The sequence below is a fragment of the Nerophis lumbriciformis genome, linkage group LG27 (assembly GCF_033978685.3).
Source record: "Nerophis lumbriciformis linkage group LG27, RoL_Nlum_v2.1, whole genome shotgun sequence".
Taxonomy (NCBI): domain Eukaryota; kingdom Metazoa; phylum Chordata; class Actinopteri; order Syngnathiformes; family Syngnathidae; genus Nerophis; species Nerophis lumbriciformis.
The window spans coordinates 29,904,995-29,925,000 of NC_084574.2; the positions used below are offsets into that span (position 1 = coordinate 29,904,995).

Consider the following 20,006-nt stretch of genomic DNA (forward strand, 5'->3'; position numbering starts at 1 on the left):
ACCGGATTATAAGGCGCACTGCCGATGAATGGGCTATTTTCGATCTTTTTTCATATAAAAGGTGCACTGGATTATAGGGCGCATTAAAGGAGTCATATTATTATAATTTTTTTCTAAATCTACATAACATGTAATGGTGGTTCTTCGGTCAAAATGTTGCATAGATGATGTTTTACAGATCATCTTCAAGCCGCTTTCTGACAGTCGCTTCCGGATGCGCCGTTTTGTGGGCGGTCTTATTTACGTGGCTCACCTTCGGCAGCGTCTTCTCTATGGCGTCACATTAGTGCCAAAAATCCGAGCGCATAAAAACTGTTATCACGCGCTGATTCTCCACTTCGTGCGCGCGCGCGACACCCTTTTGCGCGCGCGTGGTGCCTTTTTGCGCGCGCGCGGTACCTTTCTGTGCGCGCGCATTGCCTTTCTGCGCGCGCGACGCCTTTCTGCGCGCTCTCTGTGTACTCCTGGCATCTCTGCTCGCGCTGTCATGTTTCTTTTTTGCACTTTGGGGGCGGGTATGCTTAGACGGCCCCTTCTTTCTGATTGGTCAGGCGAAAAATGCTGAAAAATGCTCAGAGCCAATCAGAAGTACAGCAGGGCGGGTCATCATCAATATGTATCAAGATTTACTGAGGAAGAAGTGGATAAAAAAATGTCGCGCGCTGATGAAGGTTATTTCATACCACATAAACACAATACAGGGTAATACAAAATGTGACCCAAATAAATAATAAGACAACAAACACCATAATCACATCTTTCAGCCAGAACTGGTCCACCAGCAATAACATCCAACCATAACATTATTTTATATTTTCACTTCTTCTTGAACATTTGTTTTCTAATTTATGGAATTTCTTTTGATTCAGCCATAAAATTAATTAAATAATCTTTGAATTTTGTTTTTAAAATGTTAAAAATAGCTTTTAATAATGTATTCTGAAACAGTTTAAAATAATCAGAGAACTGACTAAACTCTTTCGGAGACTCTTATTTTGAAAGCGCAGGCGCGATGGAGCGGCACTTTTATTGTGAAGACAGGAACTGTGCAGTCAGTCTTTAGGCTTTTGACGGGATGTACGGTTGAAATAAAAAAAGGGTATTTTTTCCTTCACATTTTTGATTGATTGATTAGAACTTTTATTAGTAGATTGCACAGTACAGTACATATTCCGTACAATTGACCACTAAATGGTAACACCCGAATACGTTTTTCAACTTGTTTAAGTCAGGTCATGTAACCACCTGGCTCTGTTTGATTGGTCCAACGTCACCAGTGACTGCATCTGATTGGTGGAACGGAGTGAACGTCACCAGTGACTGTATTTGTTGAAACGCAGGCACTATGAAGGTCTGTCTGACAAACCAAAACAAACAAAGCGTGCATTAACAGATCGATAAAAATTAGTAGCGAGTAGCGAGCTGAATGTAGATAAAAGTAGCGGAGTAAAAGTAGCGTTTCTTCTCTATAAATATACTCAAGTAAAAGTAAAAGTATGTTGCATTAAAACTACTCTTAGAAGTACAATTTATCCCAAAAGTTACTCAAGTAGATGTAACGGAGTAAATGTAGCGCGTTACTACCCACCTCTGCAATTAAGTCATTTTTTTTTAAACCGAAAGAGGTAATTTCAACAGGTACAGCATCCTATGTCATATCTACATGTAATAAGATTTGTAACAAGGCAAACCGTTTGTAAATTGGTCGAAAATCGAGCAAGTTATGGTAATTTCATTAGTACATGTACCATTGACATCAATGTAATGATTGAGGCTAGATGTCCGAGGTAAGATGGCTACAACGTTGCTACACTGGAGAATCATTGGTCATATGAAAAATGCTCACAGCCAATCAGAAAGGAGGGGCCGTCTAAGCATACCCGCCCCCAAAGTGCCAAAAAGAAACATGACAACGCGAGGAGAGATGCCAGGAGTACACAGAGAGCGCGCAGAAAGGCGTCGCGCGCGCGCAAAAAGGCACCACGCGTGCGCAAAAGGGTGTCGCGCGCGCACGAAGTGGAGAATCAGCGCGCGATAACAGTTTTTATGCGCTCGGATTTTTGGCACTAATGTGACGCCATACTTCTCCCCGTCATCTTTGTTGTAGCGGTATTGCGTGCAAGGACGGGAGTGGAAGAAGTGTCGAAAGATGAAGCTAACTGTTTTAATGACATTCAGACTTTACTTAAATCAATAACGGAGCAGCATCTCCTCATCCGGAAACAACAACTGTCAACAACAACACTAATAACTCTAATAACTAAAGTTCCTTGGGTGAATGATGTAAACTCACTACACCGGTATGTTTTAGCACTTTCATGGCGAGTTTACTGACAGACAAGTAAGAACTATACACTACTTTATATTAGAAATGGCAACAGTGGAGGATGAATGTCACATAAGAAGATGGAGAAAAAGAAGAAGCCTATCGACTATGTCGTCTGTACAGTCTACAAAGGCGGACGCGCGCAATTTTTCAGGATTTATGCAGATCCCAAATACAAATCAGCAGGTACCAGAAGGTAAGAAAAGTTGCTTTTGCATAATATAGCGAAAGAAAACGCCAGATAATGTATTACCTTATACACACACCATAATAATACTCATATGTTTAATGCGCCGACAATCCACCAAGCGGAGCAGCTTCATAGCTTACCAAAGTCATACTAAAACATTTTGATAGATTTTTGAGCACCGTGTGTAATGTTCTATATTTTCAATGGAACAACAACTGTTGGTGTTGTTTACTTGAGTCACATTGCCATCATAGTGCAGTCTGCATGTATAACTTATGTTTGACTGCCATCTACTGGTCACACTTATCATTACACTATGTACCAAATAAAATTGCTTTGAGGTCAGTGAGCAAAATCTGAATTATTCCGTACATTAGACGCACCGGGTTATTAGGCGCACTGTCGAGTTTTGAGGGAAAAAAAGGATTTAGGTGCGCCTTATAGTCCGGAAAATAAGGTACTTTAAATAAAGCGGATCTCCACTTACTCCACAGTGTGACCAGTTTGTCATTAAAATCGAAGCATAATGTCTGAATTGAACAGTTATAAAAATACTAAGACTTGAAGCAAATATTATTTGACCCTTTGGTCAAAATCTCTAACATGCTACCTGTTGGAAACACCTGGTTTAAAGCATCGCTAGTAAGCAAGGAGAAGATTGCAGAGATAAAGCTTTTATTGCCCCTCTTAGCACCTGTTGCTGTGTTTTACATCTGAAGAGCAGACGCTCACAAAGCAAATCTCCATATTGAAGCACATTGTGCTTTCCCTCGGGTATTGCCTTACATCATTGATCCCCAAGAATCGTTGGTGTTTCCCTGTCAGCTGGAAATAGCTCTGAAACACACACTTCATAAAAGACAAATTTAGAAACCCTATATAGTAAAATTGCTTGGAGCATTTATCTGTTTATGTGAACAGCTTATTGGAACTTATGTCAACCAAGCAGCACAGCTTGGTTCAGTATGCAGATAATGTTGCAATTTTCCATGTAAAACAAAGACATTGACTCAAAAAAACGCTCCAAAGTAAGTTAAGTAAGGCTCAAGTTTTCCTAAAATGTGTTAGCTTAATGCTGGTATACGCTAACTTTGCTTTTTACATGCTACTGGTACAAAATGCGGCTGCTAGACTTTTGACAAGAACAAGAAAGTTTGATCATATTACACCTACACTGGCTTACCTGCACTGGCTTCCTGTGCACTTAAGATGCGACTTTAAGGTTTTACTACTCACATATAAAATACTAAACGGTCTAGCTCCATCCTATCTTGCTGATTGTATTGTACCATATGCACCAGCCAGATATCTGCGTTCTAAGAACTCCGGGTAATTAGTGATTCCCAGAGCCCAAAAACAGTCTGCGGGCTATAGAGCGCTTTTACTATTCAGGCTCCAGTACTCTTGAATGCCCTCCCGGTAACAGTTAGAGATGCTACCTCAGTAGAAGCATTTAAGACCTATCTTAAAACTCATTTGTATACACTAGCCTTTAAATAGACACCCCTTTTAGACCAGTTGATCTGCCGTCTCTTTTCTGCTCTGCCCCCCTCTCCTGCGTGGAAAGGTTATTAGGTGACCACAGATGACGCTAGCTGTTCAAAGTCGGGACCTGGGGTGGACCACTCATCTTTGCATCAGTTGAGGACGTCTCTGCGCTGCTGACTTGTCTCCATTCAAGATTATCCCCTGTTGGCCCCACTATGGACTGGACTCTCATACTATTAACTAGATCCACTCGACGTCCATAGCACCGGTCGCCCAAGGTTTCTCATTGTATCCCATTGGGTTAAGTTTTTTTCTTGCCCTGATGTGGGATCTGAGTCGAGGATGTCGTTGTGGCTTGTGCAGCCCTTTGAGACATTTGTGATTAAGGGCTATATAAATAAACTTTGATTGATTGATTGATTGATTGATTGATTGATACTGGTTAGCGATTTTATATGGTAATTTAAACACCTTCAAATGTGTTGATGAAAACTCCAACTAAAATGCACGTTACCATCAAACAGCTGGTGCGTAATTAGTAAATACTTTATCAGGGCTGGGCGATATGACCGAAAATTCATACCATGGTATAAGTTGAATCCCTTGACAGTAACGGTATATATCTCTGTATAAATGTTGCGGTGTACAACTTATAATGGAAGTGTTTCTGAATGGGTTTTGTCGTCCCTTAGCAAATCTGAATTGATTTTTTATTTTTTTTTAATAAAAAGAGCAAAAATATGTCATTTTTTGAGAGCGCCTCTATTCCGTCCACAAAGCCTTCTACAAAACCCAAAACCAGTGAAGTTGGCACGTTGTGTAAATCGTAAATAAAAACAGAATATAATGATTTGCAAATCCTTTTCAACCTATATTCAATTGAACAGACTGCAAAGACAAGATATTTAACGTTCAAACTGAGAAACAAAATTTTTTTTTGCTAACATTTATTAACTTGGAATTTAATGGCAGCAACACATTGCAAAAAAGTTGGCAGAGGGGCATTTTTACCACTGTGTTACATGGCCTTTCCTTTTAACGACACTCAGTAAACGTTTGGGAACTGAGGAGACCAATTTTTGAAGCTTTTCAGGTGGAGTTATTTCCGCTTCTTGCTTCAACAGTCCGGGGTCTCCGTTGTGGTATTTTAGGCTTCATAGTGTCCACAGTTTCCAAAAACAATTTGAAATGCATCAGTCCATCTTAGATGAGCTCGGGCCCAGCGAAGCCGGCAGCGTCTCTGGGTGTTGTTGATAAATGGCTTTCGCTTTACATGCTAGAGTTTTAACTTGCACTTACAGATGTAGCGACAAACTGTAGTTATTGACAGTGGTTTCCTGAAGTGTTCCTGAAACCATGTGGTGATATCCTTTACACATTGATGTCGCTTTTTGATGCAGTACCGCCTGAGGGATCCAAGGTCCGTAATATCATCGCTTACGTGCAGTGATTTCTCCAGATTTCTCTGAACCTTTGGATGATATTACAGACCGTAGATGGTGAAATCCTTAAATACCTTGCAATAGCTGGTTGAGAAATGTTGTTCTTAAACTGTTGGACAATTTGCTCACGCATTTGTTCAAAAAGTGGTGACCCTCGCTCCGTCCTTGTTTGTAAATGACTGAGCATTTTATGGAAGCTGCTTTTATACCCAATCATGGCCCCAACCAGTTCCCAATTACCCTGTTCACCTGTGGTATGTTCCAAATAAGTGTTTGATGAGCATTCCTCAACTTTCTCAGTCTTTTTTGCCACTTGTGCCAACTTTATTGAAACATGTTGCAGGCATCAAATTCCAAATGAGGTAATATTTGCAAAAAATAAAGTTTTCCAGTCTATTCAATTGAATATAGGTTGAAAAAGATTTGCAAATCATTGTATTTTGTTTTTATTTACGATTTACACAACGTGCCAACTTCACTGGTTTTGGGGTTTGTAAATAAGAATTAGTTCATCAATTCAATACACCCAGAAGTATTGTTTTTAAATGTTATCTTTTAAAACATGCTGTAAAAATGCACATCCTCTGAAAATATGCCTTATTATTGCCACAAACTGGATGATACATTTTTTAATCAGGATAAAATTGTAACATTTGTTAAAAAGCTTCATGGACTAAGGAATGCAAATGATGCATGGCTGACTGATTTAAACATTTTCGAAAAAGACACATTATAGAATGATATTTGCATCTTTTAGATCCATTTAAAATAAGCGCAGTCAATTTAACATTTTGAATAGGTTGTATTTTATCCCCTCTTAGTCGATTGAAATAAGTACAGTAGATAGCAAGTTATCTATAAAGTGTCAGGCAGCTAAAGGAACTAATTCATTTACTGTGGGAATGTGAGAGAATAAGACTTGTGGTCTTGTGAGAATTGTGTTGTTTGTCCATCCTAGGCCACGTGAGGTGCGTCATCAGACCTGTTAATGTTAGCCGTTAGCTTGTGCGTGTTGAAGTGGAGACGTCTGAAATAAATGAGTCGTGCTCAGTTTCCTCATTACCATGACATGATGTCACAGTCCCGTCCAATGAATTCTCCTGGTGGTCAAGCTCGCTCTGATTCTAATGGGTACTAGGCGCCATTTAGCCTTTCTCGAAGAAAAAAAGCCCTCTGCTTGTGTTGTTTTCCGCTGTACAAACTGTTCAAATCGCGGAAAAGGATAACTTTTCTTCAGTGTTCCTCGAGAGGTCTTCAAAAAAATGCAGAAAAATACAAGATTAGTGGAAACGACGACGAAAAAACCATACTGCTCACACTCCAGTCGAAGGGAGCAGAGCTGAAGAATGCATGAGTTTGCAGTAATCATCATGTTAAAGGTTTGTTTGATATACTTTTAACTGTTATTTCCCATTTGAGTATTATCTTGATAATATTTGTATTTCTTTAACAAATGTTTTCCTATGAGTGTTTCGAATAGCACCAAAACGGTGTGTCTAAATAAAAGAAAGCAATTGTGAGCGAAACCTAAAAAAGGCAACAATCTTATATGAAGCGTATTTATTTCGAACATGCTTGACATCTGTAGTTATATTTGGATGAAGACCGGAAAAAAGATGCTACTAGTAAACGGCGCGTACAACAGCAACTATTATGGCAGCTTAGACGCAAAGTTAAATCATAAATTGCAACCTTACCCAGGCAAAAACAATGTATATTTATCCAGGAGAGTCTTAATATCAATATCCTTGACCCAGCCACACACAAATAAGTTGTAGACCTCCATGCTTTTCCAAGTTTTCATCGGATTTGTTGTGTAGAATGGCGTCTGGAGCACAATAGTTTGATGTGTCTGGAAATGCGACCTACGTATGATTCTTGATATAAACTGGACAAATCTTTTTCTAATAATGTTAGGGATCTATTCGATTGCATCCTTGGATTTTTTGCTCATATCTGCTTTTTGCAGGAAGATTTAAGCCTCTTTTTTACTCGGATAGTTCGCGCTGTTACCATTTAGTGGTCAATTGTACGGAATATGTACTGTACTGTGCAATTCTACTAATAAAAGTCTCAATCAATCAATCAAAAAAAGCACTTTATATGTAGAAAGGTTTTGTTAAGAAACCATTCTGAGCCTTATCTTATTTAGTTTTTATTTGATATATGTTGACCACATTAACCCTGGCAATCGACCCTGTGTGTATATGTTTGTTATTATTATCCTTATCATTCATGACTGCCTGATGTTGCACTGATCAGCCTAGTGGTGGCTCACATCCACAAAGAGCTATTTCTATTTTTGGGCAGAATTATTATAGTGTTCCCAATGTTAAAAGGATAAAGCTATTGTTTACACATTTGGTAAATAAATAACCAAAAAATGTATAGTTTGTTGTTTTCTTACTGTACCAAAAATGAACCGAACCGTGACCTCTAAACCGAGGTACGTACCGAACCGAAATTTTTGTGTACTGTTACACCCTTACTTACCTTCTTTTCTTAACCACCATCTTTTTTTCCCCACACCGTGAACGTGGTTGTTAACAGAGCCCCGACGAACAACTAAAAAAGCGCAGGGTGCCCAAAGCCGTGCACCAAGGGACCCCGGATCCATCCACCTCTCAAAGACTCACCAAAATAATGGACGTAGTAACGTTTTTATTTGGCCAAAGACATATGTCCTATACTGTGAATGTGTTCTTTTTGTATGTACCTTTCGAGCATATTCTTACTTTTTCACAAGTTTGCACTTTTTGATCTCACACTGCAATTGCATAATTATTTTACCTAGCTCTTTTCTACATTTTTTTTAATACTTTTTCACGAGTTTGCACTTTTTGATCTCACACTGCAATTGCATAATTATTTTATGTAGCTCTTTTCTACATTTTTTTTTATTATTAGTTAGTTTTATAGTTTCATTTTGAGATGAAAGCCAAGTTCTCATAATGTTTGTTTAAAATAGAAAGTGAAATAAAATGTGTCTTAATTAACAGTAAATAATCTTGATTAATAATCGTAATTTCAATATTGATGAAAATAATCGTGATTATTATTTTGGCTATAATCGTGCAGCCCTACCAAAAACTATACACTATTGCCATCGAACAGCTTGGAATTGCAACTGCAATTGCTCCTTAGTGTCATACCTGCAAATGGGACTCAGAAATGTGATAATGAAACAAGATATGACAACGGGACAGCAGTTATCATAACCAGCTCATTTTTAAATGTTGCAATAAAAAATTAGATGTTATTATCAACAGGACTATGATCCCAAACACACGTCAAAAGTGGTAAAGGAATGGCTAAATCAGGCTACAATTAAGGTATTAGAATGGCCTTCCCAAAGTCCTGACTTAAACGTGTGGACAATATTGAATAAACAAACCCATGTCAGAAAACCAACAAATTTAACTGAACTGCACCAATTTTGTTAAGAGGAGTGATCAAAAATTCAACCAGGAGCTTGCCAGAAGCTTGTGGATGGCTACCAAAAGCGTCTTATTGCAGTGAAACTTGCCAAGGGACATGTAAGCAAATATTAACATTGCTGTATGTATATTTTTGACCCAGCAGATTTGGTCACATTTTCAGTAGACCCATAATAAATTCATAAAAGAACCAAACTTTATGAATGTTTTTTGTGACCAACAAGTATGTTTTCCAAACACTCTATTACAAAAAAATAAGAGTTATAGAAACTATTGGAAACTCAAGACAGCCATGACACTATGTTCTTTAGTGTATGTAAATTTTTGACCACGACTGTTCATGATCACCACCATAATGAAAGACTATTAAGAACAATATTGTTTGTTTTATGTACCGTAAATTACAAATCTGTTTTCCTACGCTTTGCACCCTGCGGCTTATACTGTAAGACGATTTATGGATTTTTCTTCACTGACGGAAATAATACAAATTATTTTTTACAAACATTTTAAAGAAAACAAGCAAAAACAGGGCATCACGGTGGAAGAGGGGTTAGTGCGTCTGCCTCACAATACGAAGGTACTGAGTAGTCCTGGGTTCAATCCCGGGCTCGGGATCTTTCTGTGTGAAGTTTGCATGTTCTCCCCGTGACTGCGTGGGTTCCCTCCGGGTACTCCGGCTTCCTCCCACCTCCAAAGACATGCACCTGGGGATAGGTTGATTGGCAACACTAAATTGGCCCTAGTGTGTGAATGTGAGTGTGAATGTTGTCTGTCTATCTGTGTTGGCCCTGCGATGAGGTGGCGACTTGTCCAGGGTGTACCCCGCCTTCCGCCCGATTGTAGCTGAGATTGGCTCCAGCGCCCCCCGCGACCCCAAAAAGGGATAAGCGGTAGAAAATGGATGGATGGACAAGCAAAAACACTGACAGGGTGTTTTATTGTCAGTGCTGTGGCGCCATCTTTTGGACGAATCAGCTCACTGCAGGTGCCGCAGTGTCCTTCCATTTATCCATAGTGCTTTTTTATTATTTTTTTCCAACCGGACTGCTGTGTAGTCTTCTGTTCAGTCTTCAGTCATCACTCTAAGCAACATTTGTAAGTTTTACAGTTTAACTAATACTGTTTAGACTTAAAACGCCCCATGTGTGATGTCTGCAGAAGTGTTTTCATGCATATTTGTACGTACTATTGTAATGTAATGACGCTAGCTTCGTTAGCATTAGCTGATAAGTGAACATGTCTGTGTTAGTATTATTAACTTACAACGGCATTATTTTTGTATTGTTTCAATTTCACAATTTCCTCAGTAAATTTACCAAGACGTCACTGTGGAGTTATTGGGTCTGTCGAGCTGATTCGAGAGCTGGATTCCGCAGCTAATGGGTACATGACAATGATTTCTATTTTGTATAATCGGCAGTTTTACTGGCGTGTTACAGGCACCGTTACAGGCTGCTTGCAACATTTACACAGATGCCTAATGTTGTAATTACGTATGTACCTATGTAACACATGCATGCGCATTAACTTTAGCTGTTGTTAGCTAATGATAGCAATTTAGATAGCTAGCATTAGCTGTAATTGCATGAACTTTGCCTTAACACTACATATTTTAAATTCATGGGAATGTTTTACCAACAAAAACATGTTTGTGCCATGGACCACTTGTATCCCCAGTAGAAGCAAATATTTACATGGAGGACATTGAAAAGAACGCTCTGAGCTCTTTTAATGGAACAGTACCAAGCCATTGGTACAGATACTGTATGTGGATGACACATGCGTGAAAATAAGAAGCCAAGCACATTAACTCAGTGGACAAGAACATCAAGTTCACATGTGAGGATGTCAAAGACAGTAAGTTACCTTTTTTAGACTGTGAAATCCACATTGGAGAAAACGGGAGCCTCCATGTCGGGGTTTACCGAAAACCCACACATACCAATCAATACCTACTTTTCGACTCACACCACCCACTGGAACACAAACTGGGTGTTATCAGAACCCTACAACACAGAGCTGAAAATGTTCCGACCAGCTCACAGGCCAAAGAGAAAGAGCATAGGCATTTGAGGGAAGCCCTTAAAACCTGTGGTTACCGCAGCTGGTCGTTTGTAAAAAGTGCATCCAGTTCCAGAAATAACATGAACAGAGTGGATGAGGAAGAAAAAGGTGACGGACCCAAAAATATTGTCATTCCATATGTATCAGGTCTGTCTGAGAAACTCAGAAGATTTTTTCACCAACACAACATCCCAGTACACTTCAAACCCGGCAACACCCTAAGACAGAGACTAATGCATTCTAAAGACCGGACACTCCACACCCACAAAAACAATCTGGTATATGCTATCCAGTGTAATGATGAATGCGCTGATTCATATATTGGGGAAACAAAACAACCACTAAGCCGACGCATGGCAAACTCTTCTGGCCAAGACTCAGCTGTCTACCTGCACCTCAGGGAGAAACAGTACTCCTTTGAGAACAAAAATGTAGAGATTCTGGACAGGGAGGACAGATGGTACGAAAGAAAAGTGAAGGAAGCTCTCTATGTCAAGGTTGAAAAACCATCCCTGAAAAGAGGAGGTGGTCTGTGACATCACTTATCCCCCACATACAACACTGTCCTTTCAACCATTCCTAAATGACTCTACAATTTAGCCTCCAACAAATAACAGGAGTTAGAAATATCTACCATTTGTTTACAACTGAATGGAATGCTTACATGGGGGATTCCGACTATTTTGGACTGGTAGTAGTTGCAGCAATTGTTCTGCCACACAATACCTCAAGCTAACAAGGAAAAATTACACTTGAGCCTAATATATAGAAAATATTTTTTTCTTCTAAAATTTAGTGGGTGCGGCTTATATGCCGGTCGCTCTATTGTCCAGAAAATACGGTACTTTAAAACGCCACTGCTGTTCTTTTTCATAAATGTAAAATAGTTGACTGTTGTTGGTATTTATGAGAATTTTTATAAGCACAGTATTGTTTGTTTTGCTATACTAGAAGGCTTTATGCTGTTATTCTTACAATGTATACATGTAGGTACCTCTTGAATTAAAATGTTGTGCAAAAATATGCTAAAGCAAAGTGAATTTAAATACTTGACAGTTTGAAAACGTTTTCAATAAAGTAGGGAATTTAAAAGTACCTGGGTTAATTTATTTTCTTTTTTTGGTAACACTTTAGTATGGGGAACAGATTATGTTAATAAGCAACTAATTAATGGTGAACATGTTCCCCATACTAAAGTGTTACCGACTTAATTTAGAGTTATTTGGACACTAGGGGAACATATAAGGGTTAGGGTTAGGGCTACCAATAAACAATAATTCTGCAGTTATTAAGGGAAGACTCTTAGTTAATGGCTTACTGGTTGTATAATAAGGCCATGCAGAATAAGGCATTAATAAGTACTTAATAATGACTAATTAAGAGCCAATATGTGACTAATTTGCATGTTAATAAGCAACTAATTAATGGTGCATATGTTCCCCATACTAAAATGTTACCCTTTTTTTTTAATGACATCGAGTATCAGTATCGAATACTGAAATTCTGGTATCGTGACAACCCTAGTCTGATCAAAATATCATTAACTTTGTCAAATAAAAGCAACATAGGGCATGTCTTACAACTTTTGCAGTGCATGTTTTAACCAAGCATTGTCTAATGAACAGTCATAATCAACCATGGGAAATAATTTATATGCCAAACTGTTATTTTAATTTTTTTCTTCAGATAACTCAGTAACTGTGCTTTTAGAAACTGATCAAAAAAGGCACAAGGAGATGGAAGGAGAGTGAGAGCATTGAATGGTTAGCAGACACTGCGGCTACAGGCGACATAATGTAATCTAGGATTCCTAGAAGTGCCCTACTTGCCAAGGCTAAGGCCAAATGCCTGACATTATTGAGACACAACAAAGACACTGCTATCGGCGTCTATACTGTAGTGTTCTATCCCCTGTGCTAACAAGGAATACGGTAATGTATGAGCTTGTGTGTGGGCGTGCATGCACAAGTCCACACGTCGTCGTGTTTAAGTACGCAAGGGGGATTATTTTGATCCCGCGCTGTGTGATAGAGAAATGACGTAATAGCTTCTATGAAACAGTGACGTACGTAACCCTTGACAGCTGCTGAGTGCAGAGACACACGCAAATATGGTTTTTTTCTTCACACTTGAAGATGCATTTCGTGCTGTTTTTGACACCTTATCTTGCACCAGCGATGCATTGACTGTTCTATCAATCGGATGCATTCGTGTCATGACCACATCTCTTCATCTGTTTTCCTAAATTCAACCTAATGGGTGATTCCTTTTCTATCGTAAAAGTCTCTCTTTTTCCCGTTGCCATTTTCTCATCATGGCTGTTGTTCTGAAGTGGAGGAATGAGGGAGCGAGCGAGCGAGAGAGTCAGATAGCGTGAGGGGGAGGCATAGAGAGAAAGTAGGGAGGTGTACGCATGTGGGGGAGGGGACTGTGGTTAGTGCTGCAACAATAGCAGAGAAACCTGTGATGCACTGGTACCCTTTTAATGCAGTGGTCCCCAACCTTTTTTGCACCACGGACCGGTTTAATGTACCGGTAGGCATTATTTTCAGGGACCGGCTTTCCACTTGTGCCAGATAAATACAGCAAAAATAAGTGAATGAAAAATACAACTCACTATAACGCTGAATTAGTGGGAGCCGTGTTTCTTTGCAATCAGATCACCAGCAGGTTACTGTCAACCTGCTGGGGACTGCAGATGGAAATCAGCCTTTCGCTACAGTCTGTCACATTTATATTTTATATGTTCATTAATGTGCATTGCATCATGTCACAAAGTTATAACAAATATAACAAAGGGTAACTTCCTATGAGGAGTTTTATTTTACCTCGATAAACAAGCTTATTGGTGTGTCTAGTGTTGGGGTCAGAGCCTAGTGGCTCTCTGGAGCATTTTTAAAAAAAGGAAAATGAAAAAAGATGGGGGGGGGAATATAAAAAAACGCAACAGTTTGTTTACATTTAAAATCTTCCACTCCTTCTTTGTCTCATTTTGTCCACCAAAAGTTTTATACTGTGTGTGAATGCACAAAGGTGCGCTTTGTTGACGTTATTGACTTGTTGGGAGTGTTAATCAGGCATATTTGGTCAGTGCATGACTGCTAGCTAATCAATGCTAACATGCTATTTAGGCTAGCTGTATGTACATATTGCATCATTATGCCTAATTTGTAGGTATATTTGAGCTCATTTAATATCCTTTACTTTTATCCTCTTTGTATATAATTTAGTTGTGCATGCCTCATGACACATTATCTGTATGTAATATTGGCTGCATTTCGGATAGTTGTTTGTGTGCCATGTTGTTCCAGACCACAGCAAACATTACCTAGCTTGCCATAGATTGTAATAAATCTATTAAAAAAAAACAGCCTTTGTTTTTTTTTAGCTTGGACACACACATCTATCTATACCTTTGGCCATTAAAAGCCCGTAATTTCCAGGAATGATCTCATCTTCTGACTAGCTTCTGATTTACTAATGGTTTCTAATGTCGTAAAACGGTGTAGAATAAATAATACATTTCAACATTTCTGTCAACGAAAACTTGCTTCAGCCTGTGACACAATAATTTTGATAGCAGGCCAATATAGTTGACTTCATTTATAAGACTTATATACGACTTTTCATTTTTTGCGGCTTCAGACAGATTTGTTTTTGTATTTTTGGTCCAATATGGCTCTTTCAATGTTTTGGGTTGCCGACCCCTGGTCTAGTGGGACAGGCGAAAGTTAAGTCGGAGAAAATGCAGTCATATATAAATTATTTAATGTTTCTCTGCGGCCCGGTGGCAAATGCGCCACGGACCGGTAGTCGGGGACCACTATGTTAATGCACACATATTATTTACACTTCGTACTATACAAAGGATGTGCCGATCGATCGGCCACCAATCAGTATCAGCCAATTTTCATTAAAAAAGTATGTGATCGGCACACATACTGGTACCTAGCTTGCCAAAGCTAGGTACCAATATAAATGTAAAATGTATGGGGTTGTGCCAAATAAGGTGTGTGTGTGTGGGGGGGGTTTGGTGGTAGCGGAGGTGTATTTTGTAGCGTCTCGGAAGAGTTAGTACTGCAAAGGGTTCTGGATATTTGTTCCGTTGTGTTTATGTTGTGTTACGGTGCGGATGTTCTCCTGAAATGGGTTTGTCATTCTTGTTTGGTGTGGATTCACAGTGTGGCGTATATTTCTAACAGTGTTAAAGTTGTTTATACGGCCACCCTCAGTGTAAACTGTATCGCTGTTGATCAAGTATGCGTTGAATTCACGTGTGTGTGCGTACAGGAGCGGCACATATCTTGTGACTGGGCCGGCACGTTGTTAGAATGAATGAAAAGCGGACGTGACGACAGCTCGTATAGGACGCTAAAGGCAGTGCCTTTAAGGCACGCCCCCAAGACTGTGGTCCGGGTGGACTACGAGATATAATGACTGATGAACACCTTCGTTCGATAATGAAGGTTGCTCAAAGCCTGAGCCCCGACATTAATGAACTAGCATCCAAGAAACGATGCCAGGTATCTGGTTTGGGCACATCAGATTAGATCAGTGTGTTGCAAACTGAGCAGTTTAAAGTCCTGAATGGTTGGTTTATTCATTGTTATTTTATTTTCAAATTTATTAGCCTGTGGAAAAAGTTAATGTTGATATTTACCTCAGAAGGCTGCAAATAGAAAAGAGGCATTCAATTGTTATCTAAATTGTATTTGATATGCCATTTATATTTTTTGTATTATTATTATTTGAAACTTGATTTTGCATGTCACTATAAAGTTATATAAGCCTTACTTGTTCAATATTCAATGCAAAACTTGTCTGGGTCCCTATTAAAAGGTTAATTTGTTCAACCTTGACCCGCGGCTTTGTTCAGTTTAAAATTTTGGCCCACTCTGTATTTGAGTTTGACACCCCTGACGTAACGTGTTCCAAAGTCCAGGACCAGCTACGGAGAAAGACCGATCGTCCCACTGTTTAAATTTGGACATAGACATCGCCACCTGCTGTTGGTTGGCAGACCGTAGACGCCGACATGGGTGTTTCGGAGCTCACACAAATAAGATGGAGCAATACAATGGACTTCCCTAAAAACAAACATTAAAAGTTTAAAATCAACACTAAAACAAACTGAAAGCCAATGCAAAGAGCGCAGAACTAGAATGCTGAGGCTCTGTCGTCAAGTGATTGTCAAAAGTCGAGCTGCAACATTTTGTACCAGTTGAAGACGATTTATAGATGACTTGTTGACAGCAACATACAGAGCGTTACAGTAGTCAAGGCGAGAACTGATGAAAGCATGAATAGCCATTTCAAGTTCTCGCTTGCTGACAAACGGCTTTACTTTAGACAGAAGGCGCAGCTGGAAAAAAACTAACTAACAACAGAATCAATTTGTACACTTATTGCATGTGATTGGTATAGGTACTGGTATCGGCAGCACAACATCCAGATCGGAACAGCCCCAGTATGTCTTCAAAGTACGCCACTCCTTGGGTCACGCTCAAGCTAAACCCAAGCATAGAAGGTCAACTAAACGTCATGATCTGGCGTGCAAACAGACAAAAAAATGGCTGTGCAGACAATTCCTTCAATCAGACACGCTCATACACAAATGGCTTCCCCTCCCCTTGCCTGTAACTGCGGGTGGGGTCGCGTAGAAAGAGGAAGGAAGTCCAATCGAAGCTTCCTCCCTCAGTCCGACCCAACCCATTGACACAGCATGGCATATAATCATTCAGCGTCAAAGGCAAATAGAGAATCACGCCCGATTACTTACCAATAGTGCGCCGAAGCTCCTCACACTGGCTGATATGGGGCAGTTTTAGCATTTCTTTCCATTTCTTACTGCGGCCGTTCCTCTTCCCTCCTCCACCTGAGAGGTAGAAACACAAATAATCAATACACAGTCACAACATTTCATCATCATCACACATTATTTCCCACGTACATTGGTGGGACCACAGGCCAAGCTGTTGGTTCATCTAACCAATCACTGCCATGCATCACAACAGAGAATGATGACATCCCCAAATACCACGAGGCACAAAACTCATCTTGTCGTATTCACAAATACACGCACGTTTCTGGTTGAGTCAGGCATAACTGTTAAACAGTCATCGGGTATCTTGGTGTTACCAAGGTAGACACTGGGGGAATGGCTCTTTCTGATTAACATCAAAGCAATGGTTCATTTACAAACCACATACTGTATGCACAAACAGTCATAAGGAGCTTATATATAGTTACTAGAGGTGTAACGGTAGGTGTATTTCAGTGACATGCAGTCAGGGGAGGCAGGTGAGGCAGGGCCTCACATGCCATCATGGAAAGAAAAAAAATGTAAAAAGAAAAGAAATTAATTAAATTGTTATATGTATCCAGTGATTATACTATAAAGTTATTTTCCATTTAACTTAACCAGTTTTAGATTATTTTTATTCAAAATCGCTAAATTTTCATATTTGCCGTTCAAATATTGAGAAGAGACTTGCGGTGAGTCAGCAGCCAGTTGAGCCTCGCCATGGATTGTGCAATGACTCGGCTAACTGCTGGCCTGCTGTGCAGTGAGACCGTATTGCTATATGAATTATATTATAAATTTCCATAGTTTAGTTAGCTGAGGTATATAATGTATTTTGTCAACAACTGTATGTGTGTAACGTATTTCTTGTGCTGAGCAATCATAAAACGGCTTCAAAGACGCACTGGGTGAAGCTCGCAGTAATCCTGCCTCATGGTGGTAGACGGCGCTAGTGATCCCAGGGATCATTCTTGCAACTACTCGGCTGCAGAATAAGTGACAACAAGCTACAGTTAGCAGCGATCGTTTATTTTTTCCTCTCGCCTGGACTATTTACATGGAGGTTTACATATCTAAAATAAAACAGTTTTCTAAACTGGACTTTCAATCGAAACAGGCGGTAATACTTAAAGGAAGATCTCCATCGAGACAAAGAGACTTTTAAAACTGAAGAAAGATAAGGAAGACTTCTATAAACAAGTTATCGATGCTTTTGTTCAGAAAGAGCGGCGCATGGACTTCATTTATAAGTAAAGGTAAGACCATAATAGCGTTTTTTTTATTAAATGTGCTTTTTTGTGTGCTACAGTTTGTATGTGTAAAGTTAAAGTTAAGTTAAAGTACCAATGATTGTCACACACACACTAGGTGTGGTGAAATTTGTCCTCTGCATTTGACCCATCCCTTTGATCACTCCCTGGGAGGTGAGGGGAGCAGTGGGCAACAGCGGCGCCGCGCCCAGGAATCATTTTTGGTGATTTAACCCCCAATTCCAACCCTTGATGCTGAGTGCCAAGCAGGGAAGAATGATGGTATGAGCTTTTAAACATAACCCGTTAACTGCTGCCAATCAAATGGTGAATAACATACTCTTTAGGGTCCCTTTTTTTATAAATCTGACTGTGATGAAGTCAGTGCCTCACCAGCCATGAACCTCACCGCACGTCACTGGTGTATTTGTATTTAACCGTTTCGGTACGGGGGTGTCGGTTCGGTTCGGTTCGGAGGTGTACCGAACGAGTTTCCACACGGACATATAAAGTAGCGTAACGCAAGTTGTGTAAACAATGCACACTGAGGCACAACACACGGCATGCTAGCAGCTAACGGGCTACGATAGACTGGCCATACGTCCTCTTTTCACCGGACATGTCCTCTTTTGCGGAGCGGTCAGGGCGGAGTTTCTTAAATGCCTCGGATGTCCGGCGTTTTGAGTTAGGGTTGTGTGTACTTTCAATGTACGTTCAGGGTTAAGAAGGGGTTAAAAACAAAGCAAATTGTGAGCGCAGCAGCATTCGCGAGGGAGGGGCAGAGACAGAGAGAGCGAGAGAGTTATGATAAACGGGCATGCGTCACCAGGCTCTGCTTTTTATCCATAGATTTATCAGATTTAATTTTTTATTATCTATAGCAGGGGTGTCAAAAGTGTGCCCCGGAGGCCATTTGCGGCCCACAGCTAATGTTTTAAAGGCCCACGGCATATTCTAAAAATACTATTAAAATAAACAAAAACATAACAAAAGTGAAATAAAAAAGATAAAAGGTTAAATGTAATTTAGAAAAAGTTGCAATGTTGACTAATAAAACAAAGCTGTTTTTCTTTATTTCAAACTGTCATTGCTCAAAACATAATATTGAATTAAAATCAATGTTATTATGAATTATTGACCTATCCAAGGTTCCGATTACTTCACATCAAATATTCCACTAAGAAAAATATTTTTGGTGGAAGATTTTGCAAATTTGGTAAATAAATAACCCAAAAATGTATATTTTGTTGTTTTCTTACTGTACCGAAAATGAACAGAACCGTGACCTCTAAACCGAAGTACGTACCGAACCGAAATTTTTGTGTACCGTTACACCCCTAATAGTTACACTTATTTAACATTCATTTCTGCTTTAAAATGTGGGGCAGTGGGTTAGGTTGTTCAACAGGTTGCTCCCACTTGTAGTAACACTCTGGTCCGAACCAAGAATTTAATGAAGATACTTAGTGCTCACTTAAGTACACACACACACACACACATACACGCACACACATACATACATACATACATACGTATACCGTATTTTCCGCACTATTAGCCGCACCTAAAAACCACAAATTTACTCAAAAGCTGACAGTGCGGCTTTTAACCCGGTGCGCTTTATATATGGATTAATATTACGATTTATTTTCATAAAGTTTCGATCTCGCAACTACGGTAAACAGCCGCCATCTTTTTTCCCGGTAGAACAGGAAGCGCTTCTTCTTCTACGCAAGCAACCGCCAAGGTAAGCACCCGCCCCCATAGAACAGGAAGCGCTTCTTCTTCTACTGTAAGCAACCACCCGCCCCGGAAGAAGAAGAAGCGCGCGGTGCATGCTGGGATATGTGACGTTTCATTTCCATTTGTGTGTTTATGTAAAGACCCCAAAATGGCTCCTATTAAGTGTGTTGTCTGTCTAATTATAAATAATGCAGACGAGGCGTGTTAACTGCGTTCTCAACGTTTACTCACAGCGTGCTCATAACCACATTCTAACTGCC

The 20,006-nt window shown here is 39.7% G+C and overlaps 1 protein-coding gene across 2 annotated transcripts in view; it reads right to left on the minus strand.

Annotated features, from left to right (window-relative positions):
- grk4 (G protein-coupled receptor kinase 4) overlaps nt 1-20,006 on the minus strand; it is a 174,410-nt gene that overhangs the window by 84,953 nt on the left and 69,451 nt on the right. For both annotated transcript variants that reach the window (XM_061988186.1, XM_061988187.1), the window contains exon 2: nt 16,730-16,825. In XM_061988186.1, coding sequence (XP_061844170.1) covers nt 16,730-16,825 — 96 coding nt within the window. The remainder of the gene's footprint in view (nt 1-16,729; nt 16,826-20,006) is intronic.